The sequence below is a fragment of the Falco naumanni genome, chromosome 1, assembly GCF_017639655.2.
Source record: "Falco naumanni isolate bFalNau1 chromosome 1, bFalNau1.pat, whole genome shotgun sequence".
NCBI classification, from domain to species: Eukaryota; Metazoa; Chordata; class Aves; order Falconiformes; family Falconidae; genus Falco; species Falco naumanni.
Window position 1 is genome coordinate 68,175,499 of NC_054054.1, and position 14,279 is coordinate 68,189,777.

At 38.6% G+C, this 14,279-nt stretch overlaps 1 protein-coding gene across 1 annotated transcript in view; it reads left to right on the plus strand.

Moving 5' to 3' along the window:
• The window catches only part of COL25A1 (collagen type XXV alpha 1 chain), a 309,062-nt gene extending 296,219 nt beyond the window's left edge, over positions 1-12,843 (plus strand). Inside the window, exons 29-34 of the mRNA XM_040606854.1 lie at positions 1,032-1,082; positions 1,444-1,470; positions 6,500-6,553; positions 10,719-10,772; positions 11,993-12,019; positions 12,760-12,843. Coding sequence (XP_040462788.1) covers positions 1,032-1,082; positions 1,444-1,470; positions 6,500-6,553; positions 10,719-10,772; positions 11,993-12,019; positions 12,760-12,843 — 297 coding nt within the window. The remainder of the gene's footprint in view (positions 1-1,031; positions 1,083-1,443; positions 1,471-6,499; positions 6,554-10,718; positions 10,773-11,992; positions 12,020-12,759) is intronic.
• The last annotated feature ends 1,436 nt before the right edge of the window (positions 12,844-14,279 follow it).

Consider the following 14,279-nt stretch of genomic DNA (forward strand, 5'->3'; position numbering starts at 1 on the left):
GCCTTATTAGCGATGTGCCCTGGGGATTTGAAACCACAGCTATGAGGAGCCAACAAGGTTACCCTCTGCCAATGACACACTAGGCACCCCGATCTCCAAGTCTCTTTCTTTGAAATTAAAATTAGTTACCAATTAATTCACTAACTGATTAATCTTGTGCTGATTGTTTTCACTTGAAATGAGGCTTTTTGTTTTCAGGAGATTTCACAGATGGTGGAGTCTCTGTCTTATGTTTCAAAGCTGATTTGTTGCTGCTATTGCCATCACCAACTAGTCTGGCAGAAGGGTTGCACATAAGTCTGGAGACCTGATTTAGTATCCCTCCTGCCGCCTTGCAGGTTATGATAACAGCCCTTTGGGATTAAACCCGGGAAGAGAGGTGATATTAAACTGTATATGTCATCGTTAAATTTTCTTCTATGGATTTATTAGGAACACAGAAAGCCAGCACAGAATATACATGCAGTAAGTGCTGAGCAACCTGATTACATATTTTAATGACTTTAGGGACTCATTGGTACAAGTGAGCTGAATGAAATAAAAGGAAAGACAAAGGGCAGTTTTGAAAATATGCCAAGCCCTAGCTTGAACTTAGTATCTTTTCCATTCATCAGTATTGAGGAGGAATAAATCCACACATTGTCGTCTTCTGTGTCTGTAGATTATGTAGTACGGAGACAACTAAGGAACACATACCACAAAATATTAAAAAACAAGCTCAGTACTGTATGTTTTAGAAAGACATCCCCCCAACACCTCCCAGTAGCTTAAAATGTATCTCAGACCCTAGGAGTAAGAATCAGGAGACAGGCATGCTGCCATATGGCACAGGTAAACCTATGCTTCAGGTACCCGGTCTTTCAAACCAAAAAAATTTCCATTCCTAAAACCTTTCTAGATAGGCTGTCAATGTGCACCATTGTATTGCTATGTTTGTAAGTGCCTGCCAACAGAAGGGTCAGTCAGACTTTTGGTATCTGTGAGGGATTTTTCACTCTGCATAATTTAATGCCGTTGTTTTTTATCTGTAGATGATAGGACCACCTGGACCACCAGGGCCACACGGTCCTCCAGGACCTATGGTAAGCTTGGAAGGAAGAGAGGGTCTAGAAAGGGCCTAAGTCCTCTTGTCATTTTCATGCTTGCTTAATAGAAGTGCTATGAGAGCATGTGACCATTACAGAGAGATCTAATTTAGAACCTTTTCTGCATGTCTTGAAGTTCATAGGAAGCAGAGAAACAAATTACATCTGCCTATGTCAGTGTTAACACACTAGTGGTCTGGTTCAGTCTCTGAATCAGATGTTCACGGTTGCTTTATTGATAGCTGCATTTCATTTGTGAGGACAAAAATATAGGTGGAACTTGCACCCCTATAAAGCAACAAACTCTTAAAAATTTGTGGCATATTTTCATAATAAAAAATGGTATCTTTATTTTCAGGGACCTCATGGACTGCCTGGCCCAAAGGTAAATTAATGGCTGCCTTGAATAGTCATGTTCTTGATGTCTGCAGAGTGTCATGCTTTGTTCTTTAATGCATGCAGCTATATTTTGTCTTATGTCTCATTTAATAAATGTTCCTGATATTCTTAAACCTTAAAGCAGAATTTAATATCAACAGATAGCTCAAAAGCTTTTTAGATTTTCTGTGATTTTTTCTCAGTAGTATTTCTCTTGAACATTGGCTGTATCCATTTTTTGTATTAATATTTGTGATGTGGCACTACGTTATTTATTTTCCTATTTATGGGCAAGTTACCATTGTGCTTGCAATTGGAATTACTTTTGAACACAAAAGCATGTCACATGCTCAGGAAATGGAGTCAGACAAACTATTCTTTATCTATGCTCTCTTGCATCTCCTACTTCTTCCAGTATGAATGGTTTTTCACCTTCTTAGGTGCCATTTACTTTGCTGACCAGTTACCAGTTCCTTCACACATTATGCAAGTTCCCGATCACAAACTCATGTGTGTATTTTCATGTTTTCCAGCCTGGACCCCCTGATCAGGCAGGTCTGCAATACTATTTGAACATTTTCCACAGCATAGTGCATGAAGATACACTGTAGGCACCATCTATGCCCATGTAAAGAGCTCAGGAGGAGGAAAGGGGCTTTTGGCAGAGTTGGAATATTTTGATTTGTGCTTTGTAATTCACTAACCACCAGAAACTAAAATTCAGTGTGACACTATAGCATAGCATTCATTAGGGCCAGTGGTGTTGTCGGGTATGATCATTTTAACCACTATAGCTCCCTAATGACATGCACCTTTCTCAAAAAATAAGTAAGAGCAGGATGGGGTTTTTTTTAGTTTTGAGGATTTCTTTTGTGTTTTTTTTTTTTAAGGTGTGAGACAGAAAATCACAGGTTTGGCTCTTTATGAGACTGTGTTACTTTGGCAAAAGAAGCCTGAGTCGTAAATCATTTTTTGAAGTCAAATCTGTTCCATCTTAGCACCAGCCCTGCCTTACCTCAGGCTTTTGGCCCTGGACCCAGGCTTTTGTGAGATTTGTCAGGTCTGTTTCCAAAACTTCAGCATTTTCAGTGCTACTGCTCCGAAAGTCACATCGAGTAGAAGCATGAAGAAATGACTACTTAGCCAGGGTGCAAAGCAGGCAGATGATGTCTGGAGTTACTTAAAGCAGCAGACAAGATTCTATTGAGAATTTTTTTACAAAATATGAATATGATATAAGGTAACATAATGTATCAAAGGGAAACCTAGGAAGAAGGCGATGGGGAGCAGCCTGGATGAAATACCCATGTATTTCTGTTTCCCAAAAGAGGCAGGTGTGGTCAGTACTCTTTCTGACTGGGCAGCCCTCATGCTGAGGTAGTTTTCCATGATTTAAGAATGATTTATTGGCAACTCCAAGGCCACCATTATCCTCTTAGTGATGTTTGATGTAACAGCCTATGCATAATTTAACAATCACAACAAGACAAGTGCCATTTTTTATGCTGTTTAAACTTCTCTTTATGAACACAGAAACTGTGGACCTCCCAAACAGCTTGGCATTGTATAACCTATACTGCTTCTTTTAATTTGTTAGTTTAATTATGTATGCTTAAAGGTTTAAAATATCTTTATGTTAGATTTTGCTGCAAATTCCAGTTTGTCATATGAAAAATTATTGCTTTCTCACAAAACGTACTTTTCAGGAGATCTCACTGTAGAAACCTGCAGTTTTGAGACTTATTTTTCTGAGTTTCTTTCAGTTGGAATTATCTGCATAGAATGGTTTATGGGATTTGAGGAAATTCCAAAAACCCCTGAAAGCCTGAAACTCATGCTTAACTCAAACCATCTAACTATAGTGATAATTATTAGGAAAAGACTCAAAAGAATCTGTTACTCATAAGTTTCCTGTAGGTTTTTTCACACATCTTTTAAATCTCCAGCAGACATCTCCCAAGTGCTTTTGCCCAGTACTGTATCAGTATGTAAATTGTCAGTAAACTGAGAAGGTTAAATTTGTGTCCTTGTTTCAAACTGGAATTTGCAGCCATTTCTGAGACTGGCTTCTTCTATCCCAGCTTAAACACCCATTATAGCACCAAAAACTTGGCATTTATACTTTTACATTTAGGGTGAACCAGGGTTAAATGGTCTTAAAGGATTGAAGGGTGAACCAGGTCAAAAGGGTGACAGAGGGCCCCTTGGTCTTCCAGTAAGTAAAAAACCCCAACTATTCAATCTCAGTGCAAATCACAAACTTCTCTTTCTACTCCTGATAAACAGCTCTGGTTTACTCAACAGCAAACACAGAATATACCACCTCAGAGCAGAGCATCGGTCTTTGTTTTGTTTTACTCCAGATCTGTGCTATTGTCCAAAGTAACGTCCTGTAACACCCATTGCTGTCAGGTTGTTGGTTTTTTGTTATGTGTCAGTTGAAAGTGTTCAGTGTCACAAGGATGCCGTCACTCCCATTACATTATTCATATTGTTATTTAAGTGTTTTATGGTGTTTGCGTTAAAAAAGGAAACTTCCCTTTCCCCCATCTCTTCAGTTATTCTTCCTCTGATTGTACTTCTGCAGTTAAAATGGAGAGACCTAACTGAGGAAAGTTAAAAATTGATTTAGGGATTATTTTTTTTTTTTGTCTCATTCATTAGGGATGGTGGATTGTTACTTTTGCCTTGTTCTTTAGAAAATTTCCATTCGGAGTGTTTGGCATAAATTTTGTCTTAGAATGAAATAAAGGACCTTAAAAGTAAATTTTCGAGTGGAAACATGGTTCTTAAAATTTAGGTTGACAAAGAGAAAATAATTTGTGTGCTTACTTTGTATGTTTGAAAGCACTCTGAAATGTTAAGTTTTATTTTTTGCTCACAAAAAGACCTCATTTTTCCTTTTCTTTTTTTTTTTTTTAATGTATTACTCCACGTGATTATATTGTTAATAGTAAAATATAAGAAAAAGAGTTAGTTGACCCAAAGGAACCCAAACCCCTCTGATTAATATTTTCAAGAATTATGTGCAGGGCCTGCAGACAAATTTGTATGCAAAATTATGTGCAGGGCCTTCACTGAGAATGTTCAATTATTTTGAAAAAAAAAGATCATTTTCAAGTAGACGGTCACAGCTACGTAGAGAGGGGGCTTTGGAGGCCTGAGCCAACTCCCTGAAAGTGCTAAAAAGAAGAAAGTTTTAGTTCTGCCAGAAATTATTGTTGTCGCTCAGAGCAAAATATGCCATTAGTTTTTCAAATTTATCTAAGTCTTGTCTTGCCTCCTGCTTACAACTTTTTCTAAATGTCTTTTTAAGGAGCAAAGTCCAAGCGTTTGACTGTCTAAAAATGACTCATTTTGACCGTTAACGAGGGTTGGTTTAGCCCCCCGCCTTCTGCCCCTTCCTCCCCCCGATTATTTCCCAAGTCCCCAAGGGCTGTGGTCCCCCCGGGCTCAGAGTGACCGCCAGCAGTGCCGGGCTTTCGCTGCCGCTCTGTTATTCGCACAAAATCCACGAGAGGTCACCCCGTCCCCAAGGATGCCGGAGCAAATAGCCCCGCTGCCGGCTGCCGCCCGCCCCCGGCCAGCCCGCGGCTGTGCGCTGAACTGGGAGGGCGCTGGGAAAACGGGCGACGTGACGGTCTCCCGGGCTCTTGGAAATGAATGAGGCCGTTGTAGTCGGGACCCCGAACTTGATGACTGCATAATGCAGTATTCTTGCACCTAAGTACTTTCCATCGTGGTTAACATACGTTGTTCTTTCTTCGTGTAGCATAGTATGCAGTATTGTCAGTATTTACAAATATCATCTAAGTAAATTGAAAAGTAAATATTTGTGTGTTGAGGCTCAAAAACACCCTAACGCCTGGTGCTTGTAGCACTCCTATATACTGTGATGTGCAGGCAGGGGTGGGTCAGTGATGTTACAGTAATGTGAGAACAGAATCAGGCTCTTGATGTTTTATGTGGATTTTAAACCAACTAATGTGATACCCATTCCAGAACCCTGTCACAACTTTTACTGTATGTTTGAATTATGTTTATTCATCAGCATCATTTACTAATCTCACGTTCTTGTCATTTGTGTTGTATCCATCATCCATGCTTCCACCTAACCACACAGGGAGCATCTGGCTTAGACGGAAAGCCAGGACCCCGGGTGAGTCCCTTGTCTTTCTGTGTCGCTCTTCGTTACTTGGTCCGTGTGCTTTCCAGCGGCTCCACCAGCCACGCTCATGGAAAGAAGGCCAGACACCACAGGCATTTTCCAGGCTGTATAAGAGGGGGCTTCGAGCAGGCTCTTAGGGCAATGTGTGTGGGAAAGAGAACGTAATTCTCTGGAGAAGGAGCTCTGGTTCTTAAAAAGGTTGTTTGGTTTTGATTTTCGGTTGGACAGCTACCTTGGCTGGGGTGCGTATTTTCCAGAGTAAGGTTAGGGATTTAGTTCACGCAGGAAAACATGCTTGTTCAATGCTAATATGGAATCAGCAAAATGGATGCAGAGGTGCTGGGCTTCTGCCACAGGCATTCTGATATTAAACATAAATGTTAAATTGTTTCCTTTCTATAATGATAAAGAAATGGATAAAGTGAAAGAGGAGTGGAGTTATGTATTTGAAGGCTTCTCTAAGATTCCCATTGATCACTGCAACAGGCAAGTCTACCTTACAGGTGGACATTTCAATTTAAAAAATAATCAGTGTTTTGAAAAATATGTATCTTTGTGTGACCCTTCCTTTCATTTTTTCTGGCAAAATTTCTTTCAATAAATTTAAAATCTTTGTAAATCTAATGGCTTCCATGAATAAAGTAAAATCCAACTAGAAGAAAAATGTGTTACCTCATAACAGGAGAGTTTGTAGTTGGCATTTTGAAAGCCAAATGTATTTGTTTGGCCGGGTCCCATCACAATTAAGTCTGAATTTTTAACCGGTGAAGACTGATTCCATGTTAGTTCTTGGCTAGAAGACAGCTGTTTAAACTAAAGACTTGTAAGAACAAGACCTCTCTCCTACCCTCTTTGTTTCCTTTCATAGGGTGTAGATGGCCCAGTTGGTCCCCATGGCCCTGCAGGTCCCAAAGGAGACAGAGTAAGTAGATGTTCCATGTGCTTCTCTTTACAAAGCAGCTGCCACAATGGCAAAGTGTCGCGTGGCTATTTACAGTGTGCCTAGAGGTTACTAAACACAACAGTATCTCATCTGTTTAAGGATCAGCTCACAACTGTATAGGTGTTCTAGTTACACACACATTTATCTGTTTAAGGTCAATTTTGTAACTCATTAACTTCAGAGGAGCTGGTATTTTGTAATGACTAATCAGTAAGAAAATTACAGGACTTTCAAGTTCACAGTGCTACACAGAACATAATTTTGGTTGATTTCATTACTTCATGTAAAGGGATTGAGTGAACAAACTGGGACAAAAGAAGACAGTGTGATCTGATTATATGCATGTGCAATGGCAAAAAAAAAAGAAGAGTATTCTCACCTCTGCACTTAAATGTTTCTATCTTGAAAAAATTCTTTAACCTCTATAAAATTTAAACTTTTCTTCCTTTTTTTTTTAAGCTTAAAAGATAGGAGTCATCCTATGTTATTTGAAATATTCACAGTAAATTTTCTCCAACGGAAAAATATGATAGCTACCTTAGTCTTTAACTGTGAGCCTGTCACCTTTAACATTAAAACCACCAACTTGTACAACAAAACAGGAGATGTTACTTTATACTAAATAAAACCTCCAAGGAGTTGCCAGCCCAGAATTTTGTCTCTGAATGTCTCACAGCTGTGCTAAAATGACTTCAGACTTGCTGTATTAAGGACATGGCCCTGTGGCACAGGTCCAATTAGCTTTAACAGCAATACATCTGAGAAAGATACGTTGTGTGACTTGATAATTCATTTTTACAGAACTCTGTGTTGAGAAATAAATACAAGACATGCAGCATAGTCCAAAATAGGAACGGTAGACTGTAGTTACCAGGACAGTTAACCGTCTGGAGGACCTAAATATTATTCTTTTTTTCCTAGGGGACTACAGTTTCAAATCTTTTTTTCAACTAAGTCATAACTTTTTTTCTATCAACTCTCTATGAAAATAGTTGAACGTAATTTTCTAAACCTCGGGAAACAATTTAAATTGGAGATACATGTAGTAGTATATATAGATACTGCATATTTTATTCTTGCGTTATGAGCTTTTATCTTAAGGATACACAAAGTTTATACAAAATTTATATAGATGGTGAGAAAGTAGACTAGGAAAACAGTGCATGTCACTAGAAAATAGGAAAACATGACTTTTAGAATGAATGCACTATTAATTTACTGTGTGAGCTTAACCATGTAATTTTCTCTCCAAACTTTACACTGTTCATTGATTATTAAAAGCTAACACAGGATTTCACACTTCCTGAGGTATGATACTGGTGAACATTCCAATACTGTGGTTTTGTGCATTTCTTTTGGTAGAAACAGAAATGGTAATTAATAGTGTGAATTAATATCATTTATTAGGCTGGTGTCTTACACTCCTTAATAAATTCTTCAGCTATTGAAAATACCATTTTGCTAGGTGCTTAGGGAGGTTTTACCGAGACCATCTTCATTAAGCAGAGGAGCTGATCCTAACAGGCCTCTGAATCTGACTGTGTACCTATTAATCTCACTTATATATTGTCTTGAGAGAAAATTGAGAACATTGGTAAGCAAACATCTTAAACTACTACTAGTGAAAGGGGACATGTAAATGTGAAGGGTAATGACATGCATAATGAATATCCAACTTCTTGTCCATCTAAAAGAGGCTAAGAGACAAAATTAAGGAAATGCTAAGTTCCTGAAACTCTTGCCTTGATGGCAAAGACCTGGTTTTGAGCTTGGGTTTGGCGCTTAGATGTGTAGCCTGTGCAACAATGTCATCACTACACACGTTCTGTTCTGGGAGGGAAAGTGCATTCTCTTTCATTTGGTTGAAATGTTTGTTATCGTGGCAGTGTTATGAAATCAATCTTAATGGAGACACCAATTATGCAGCTTTATCCATGCAAATGGTAGTTCGTATTCATCCATGATTCAGGAGACTGCAGTGAAATAGGAGGCAAAAATCAAAGGCTACAGCTTCTGTTCTTCGGGTACTGATGAATTGTCTTTCAAAAATATTAAAAACCTTGAAGTCTGAGAATGTCTGTTTCCCTGAAGAAAAGAAATGCTTTATCGTGATGGCTGAGGGCAGTATGTCCATGACAGTTCATCAATCTTACATAATCCATAAACATTCAGGATCTCACTTGATATTCCAAACACATTTTAGCATGTGCTTTGTATTGGAGGCAAAAAATTGTGAGATACGTTTCTCTAATTATATTCTCAAATAACAGATGAGATTATTTCCTAGACTGATACATTCAGTATCTTTATGTCTGCCATATGTTTAGAAATATTATAGGCCTGTCTTGAGAGGACTTTGTACAGTCATCTTTGCTGTTGAAAATCTAAAAAAATTATACCTAACTAGTCTTAACATATTTCAAGTATTGATCAGATTTGTAGGTCAACTCATTAGTTTCTTCTCAGCAGAAAGTTATAAAGCTGCAAGGGATATACTGTTTTGAAAATCAGCTGTTACTTCCCAGTACCTCTTAGCGTTCTGCAAGGGCATCCATCCTAAATCTGGCTCAGAAATGGCTGGAGATTAACAGAATTCAGGAAGATCAGACATTACGTATCCATCACCGCTAGACTAAAGTGAGCATAGACAGTGTACACTTATGTAAACGTATGAAGTATCTAAAATAGATCCAAAGTCAGTTACATTGGACAAATTCCTTACTCCTGTGATTATTCAACAACAGCTTCAGACTCAGTTTATTTTGCTACCTGCTTTTTTGTATTATCCAGTTAATAAAATTTAGACTTAGCAGCCCATTTTCAGAGCTTTGCTAAGGGACTTGGCTGCGCTGATAATCACCACTATTAATTAGGCACACAACTACATCTCTGTCTTGTGCTTTTAATAATAGAGTAATGAAATAATAATGAGTAGTAAATAATCCAGACCTTTAGAGGACCTTCTACACAGACTTATCACAAGAGCTTAAGTGCAGCTACTGCTAGGACAAAACACAGCACCTCTGTATGTCAGGGGTTGCACAAAGCCTGCATTAGGTTATGTTAAGGAAAGAAGGTGAAGAAGGAATCCAAATAACCCTGCATAAAAAAATCTAGGGTAGGAGCTTTGAAAACTGGAAGTGGTCAGGACAGGTCTTTTAATCTCATCAACACTGAACAGTTTAGTTCTCTCAAGAGAGTATGGCTTTTCTGCTGGATTTTATTCAGAAGAAAGAGCACCACAGTCCAAAATGAGACTGCTGCCCACACCTGCTCGCCAGCCTTGGCCCCCAGTAAACTCACAGAGGGCTCTGCTTGCAGTTACATGGGCTAATGTGGGCTGACTCAAAAAGTTTAACTCCACGTCAATCCTGACAAAGAACAATTTGAGAACAAAGATGATTTTGCTACTGTCAGCCTGAATTTTTCCACCTTGAAATTTCATTTCATTTGGAAAAGTTTGCTCTATATTAAGCTTGCAAAATTAGTTTGGTAGCATCCCTCTTGAAACCAGTAATTAATTTTTTCATGGATTTTGGTGCAAAATGAGATCAGACTTCTAGAGTAATAGCTGTACTTGTTTGTCTTGCACATTAATACAGTTTTGATTTAATAAACTGGGGTATTTACATCGCTAATTTAGAATCCAATAGAGCAGTTAGCAACACAGTACAGCGTATGGGATAATCTTCACAATGTCACTGTTAATAGCATTGCCTGTGTAAATACAGGCTTTGATTGACACATTTTTGGTTGTCACTGTGTTGCATCTCAGCTGCTGTGCTGGAGCTTGATGCTGTACATCCTCAGTTTTCATTACAACATTGGATTTTTGCTAAGCGTGATGTTGCAGCTATTACTAGCCTAAAATTGAAATTGGTGCAAGTTCAGTTTAAAAAAATATTTTCAGTTACTAATGGATTTACAAACAAATGTAATATCATATGCCCAAAAAGTCATTTTACCTAGAAAGTAATACACCCCTTCTTTTCACCCCCTTAATCATTTTATAAAAATAAATGAGCTTGGGAATTTTTCACTCAAAAGATTTAGGAATGCATAAGCTTTAACCTGAAGCACTTGGTAGAGATAATTTCTATCTAAGACAACGTTTTTGTTTGCTTGTTCTACAATCTTTCCTTAGGGTGAAAAGGGAACTGTAGGTGACCCTGGACCCAGAGGACCGTACGGCTTGCCTGTAAGTTGCACATAGTTTGTACACACTGCGCTTTTCATCACTCCTTGATTAAACTTGTTGTGCTTTATGACTGCTTTTCACCTAGTGATACAATTAGCTGGAAAAGGCAAAGGCAGATAATGATCCCTGCTAGTGCAAGGTCACTGGTCTGTATCACAGGCTTAGATTTCTACCCATGCACTTGGTCATGCAAAAGTAGTGACACAGTGACACAGACCTGACACGAATCAGCAAAGGAGAGGAAATCCAGCATGCAAGGGCTTCTGCTTCTGTGGCCTGTGGTCTGGGGGCTGTGTGAGCGTGGCAGCAGTTCAAGATGAACTGTGGAAAGCTATGATTTTCTTAATGTCAGTTAGCTCCTTGGATTCCTGTGCTGCAAGGCTACTTCACCACTGTATTTCCGTTTTGTTTGATACTTCAGAGACCAGATTTGTTTTCATTTCTATGCAGTGCATTCAGAAGCAATTTGAGAGGTTCATTGGTGATTCATAGGTGGAGATGGTATGCTTTAAATCAACTATCCAAATGATATTGTGTTTCTAAAATATGAGTAAGAACTTCCTTTGGCCTAACGAGGACAGCGCCAATAAAATCAGTTGACTTACTCTATTTACTTTGCTGATGACTGGGTCAGGTGTGTAATATATGCATGACTATTCTATACTTTGACACAAGAAAAGCTGTGTAAATGTGTTTGGCCAGGCACAACAAGCCTTTGCAAGAGACTTGCAATGTTTCCATACTCTCTCCACTCTAATCTATTTTGTTACTTAATTTAAACTGGAATACAAACTCGTGGTTTAATTGGATGCCTTTAGTTGGATCAGGAGTCAATGACTAGAGACAGTTCTCAGGCTTTGGGGAGTGTTAAATCAGCTTGCAGTGCATGTTATTTGAAGTTCACTTTTGTGAGATAAGGAAAAAAATCCAATTTCTGTTTCCACTTCCTGTGAATTAAAAATGACAAATTATAGACTTTTCTGTATTTTTAATTTGCTCTTGGAATCTGCATACTACAAAAAAAATTTTACAGTCAAGTTATCAGGTCCTGGAAATGTTAAACACTGACAGAAATGTCCTTCACTAATGGCAATGCTGTGCCTACAGCCTTAGCAGCGTGGGGTACCGCTGTACAGAAGGAGCGCAGAAGCTGGGCATCAAGGCAGCTGTTGGTATCACAGCTTAGGGATGCTAATGTAGTTTATATCGTTCTTTGGCAGGGCAAAGATGGCGAGCCTGGCCTTGATGTAAGTAATATGTATGACCAATACACTCTCAATGGTAGGTAAGCGTCTTTCAAGAAATAGCTCACTGAGAGTAACACCTTTGTTTCCCTTTAATGTGCATGCAGTACATACAGAGAGTGTGCTAAATGCTGCATTTGTTCTTTCTCTATGATAAAGAGGACAAAGATTATGCAGTATACAGCCCTTATCTACAGACCCCACCACATACACTGTTTAGTAATACAAGTAGTTGGTTCTTTGGATGCCAATAGGCTGAAAAACTGTGCTTGGTAACAAAATATTCAGATTTTTGGCTCAGTCATAGAAAGATAAGGAGTCACTAACATTTGTTTAAGTAAATTAATCTTAACAAGAGAATTATTCCATAACCATAAAGGGATAAATTTCAAAATATAGGCTTTTTCCTTGGCATGCTAAAAAGACTTACTGAAAATCTTTTCCTCTAGTCCTACACTGGTTTCAGACCTAACTTGGAGGAGTCTTTCCTAGAACATACATATACTACATAGCATGGAATATTGCCATTTTGAGTGATATGATTTCTTTCTGTTGCTGCCAAAATAAGTCCACAAAACACTATGATTTACTTGCCTCACATGCTTTCATGTGCATGCATGTGTGCATACATAACACATGTACAAAGCATGTAGTAAAATCATCTTTTTTTATGTTTTCCAAGAGTATTTGAAAGCTTAACCTGCATGTGAATAAAAGTCGACCTATCCATTTTGTTTTTATAGGGTTTCCCTGGTCCTCGAGGAGAAAAGGGTGATATAGGAGAAAAGGGAGAAAAGGTGACCACAGCGTTATTAACTGTTGCTTGATTCCTCAGCCTAGTCAGTTCTGCTGTCTTTATGCTATAAAGTGTCCCATTAAATTTATCTTTGTTTTACTGTGTGCCAAAAGGCAGGTCACAGATACATGCTAAGCAAAATCATGAAAAACCACGAAAATTTATGCACAGAACTAGTGATATCAACGTGTCCCAAAACACAGCTTCTTTTTAGAATCATTTTCTCCAATCCATCCTACACTTGCTGAAAATCCTTGTCAGCCTGAAATTTTTAATGCAGACATCACTGAAATGTGTCATTGTGGTAGTAATTTTATGCTGAAGACCCCAACTCTGTTCCCTGGCAGTGTCTGCAGTATAACTGCTGACCCTAGTGTATCACGCCTGTACACACTACCTGTCCCACACCAAATGGATAACGACAGGAACTGTTTACATTTCTATTTTTGGCAATGTCTTATTTACAATTAAGTACTTTGTGATACTTATGGATTGAAATTAAATCATATACTCTACCTTTCTGGTAAACCAGCTAGACAGTGAAGTTAACAGAAACAGCCTAACTTCATTTGCACTGTCCAGACACAGTGACATAGAAATATGTTTAGTAAAAAGCAATTTAGGGCTAAATGCGTGCAGAGAAAGCTAATGTGAAAATCTCCTCTATTTCTAACCAACGCAGAGCCCAGTTGCTAAAAATGCTGAATTACCAAGCCACTTAATATTAAAGCCCATATGCAAAGCAGGTGATTTTTCTATCTCAGACAACTATTTTGCCTAGCTGACATGTACAGAGTTGTACGAGGACCACTTCCTATCACGATAGCTGAAACAAGAAGCAGGGTTAAAAAATCACCATGGCTGTTTGAATTCATCTCCTTTTCTTAATACTGTCAGGCAAAACACTTCCCAAGAATGCATTGATAAGGATACTATGTAATGTATCCTACCCTTCTGTTCCTTGTTATATTGCTTATTTTAAGCTCAGAGATCACTGGTAAGGTAATGATTTTGCAGAACAACTGTTGCTTAAGCAAGTGCTCTATGAATATTATAAAGGCAGTGTCTGACCTGGCAGAGTAATCACAATGAATGGTGAGCTCTTGCTTGCTGTCAAAGACTACAGATCTTTCTGTCACAAGCAAATAGCTTTATTTTTTGAGAGTAGTTATTAGTAGAAAGGTGTAACAGATAACTGCCAGCTCTGATAGATGACTGGCAAAATGGCCAGCCTGTGCCTAGTGGAAGATTCGGTAGGTGCCAACCTGAATGAGGTTAACAGTATGTTCTCATACTGGGATACATTAGAGGAGTCATGTCCAGAAGAATATAATAAGTTATTCTCTAATCAATCCTAGTGAGGTTGCTTGAAAACTGCAGGTGGTGTTTTCAGCCTCCCAGTTCAAGAAAAACTTGAGAACTTGGAGATGAAGAAGGCTACCAAGCTGACAGGGGGCTGGGGCACGT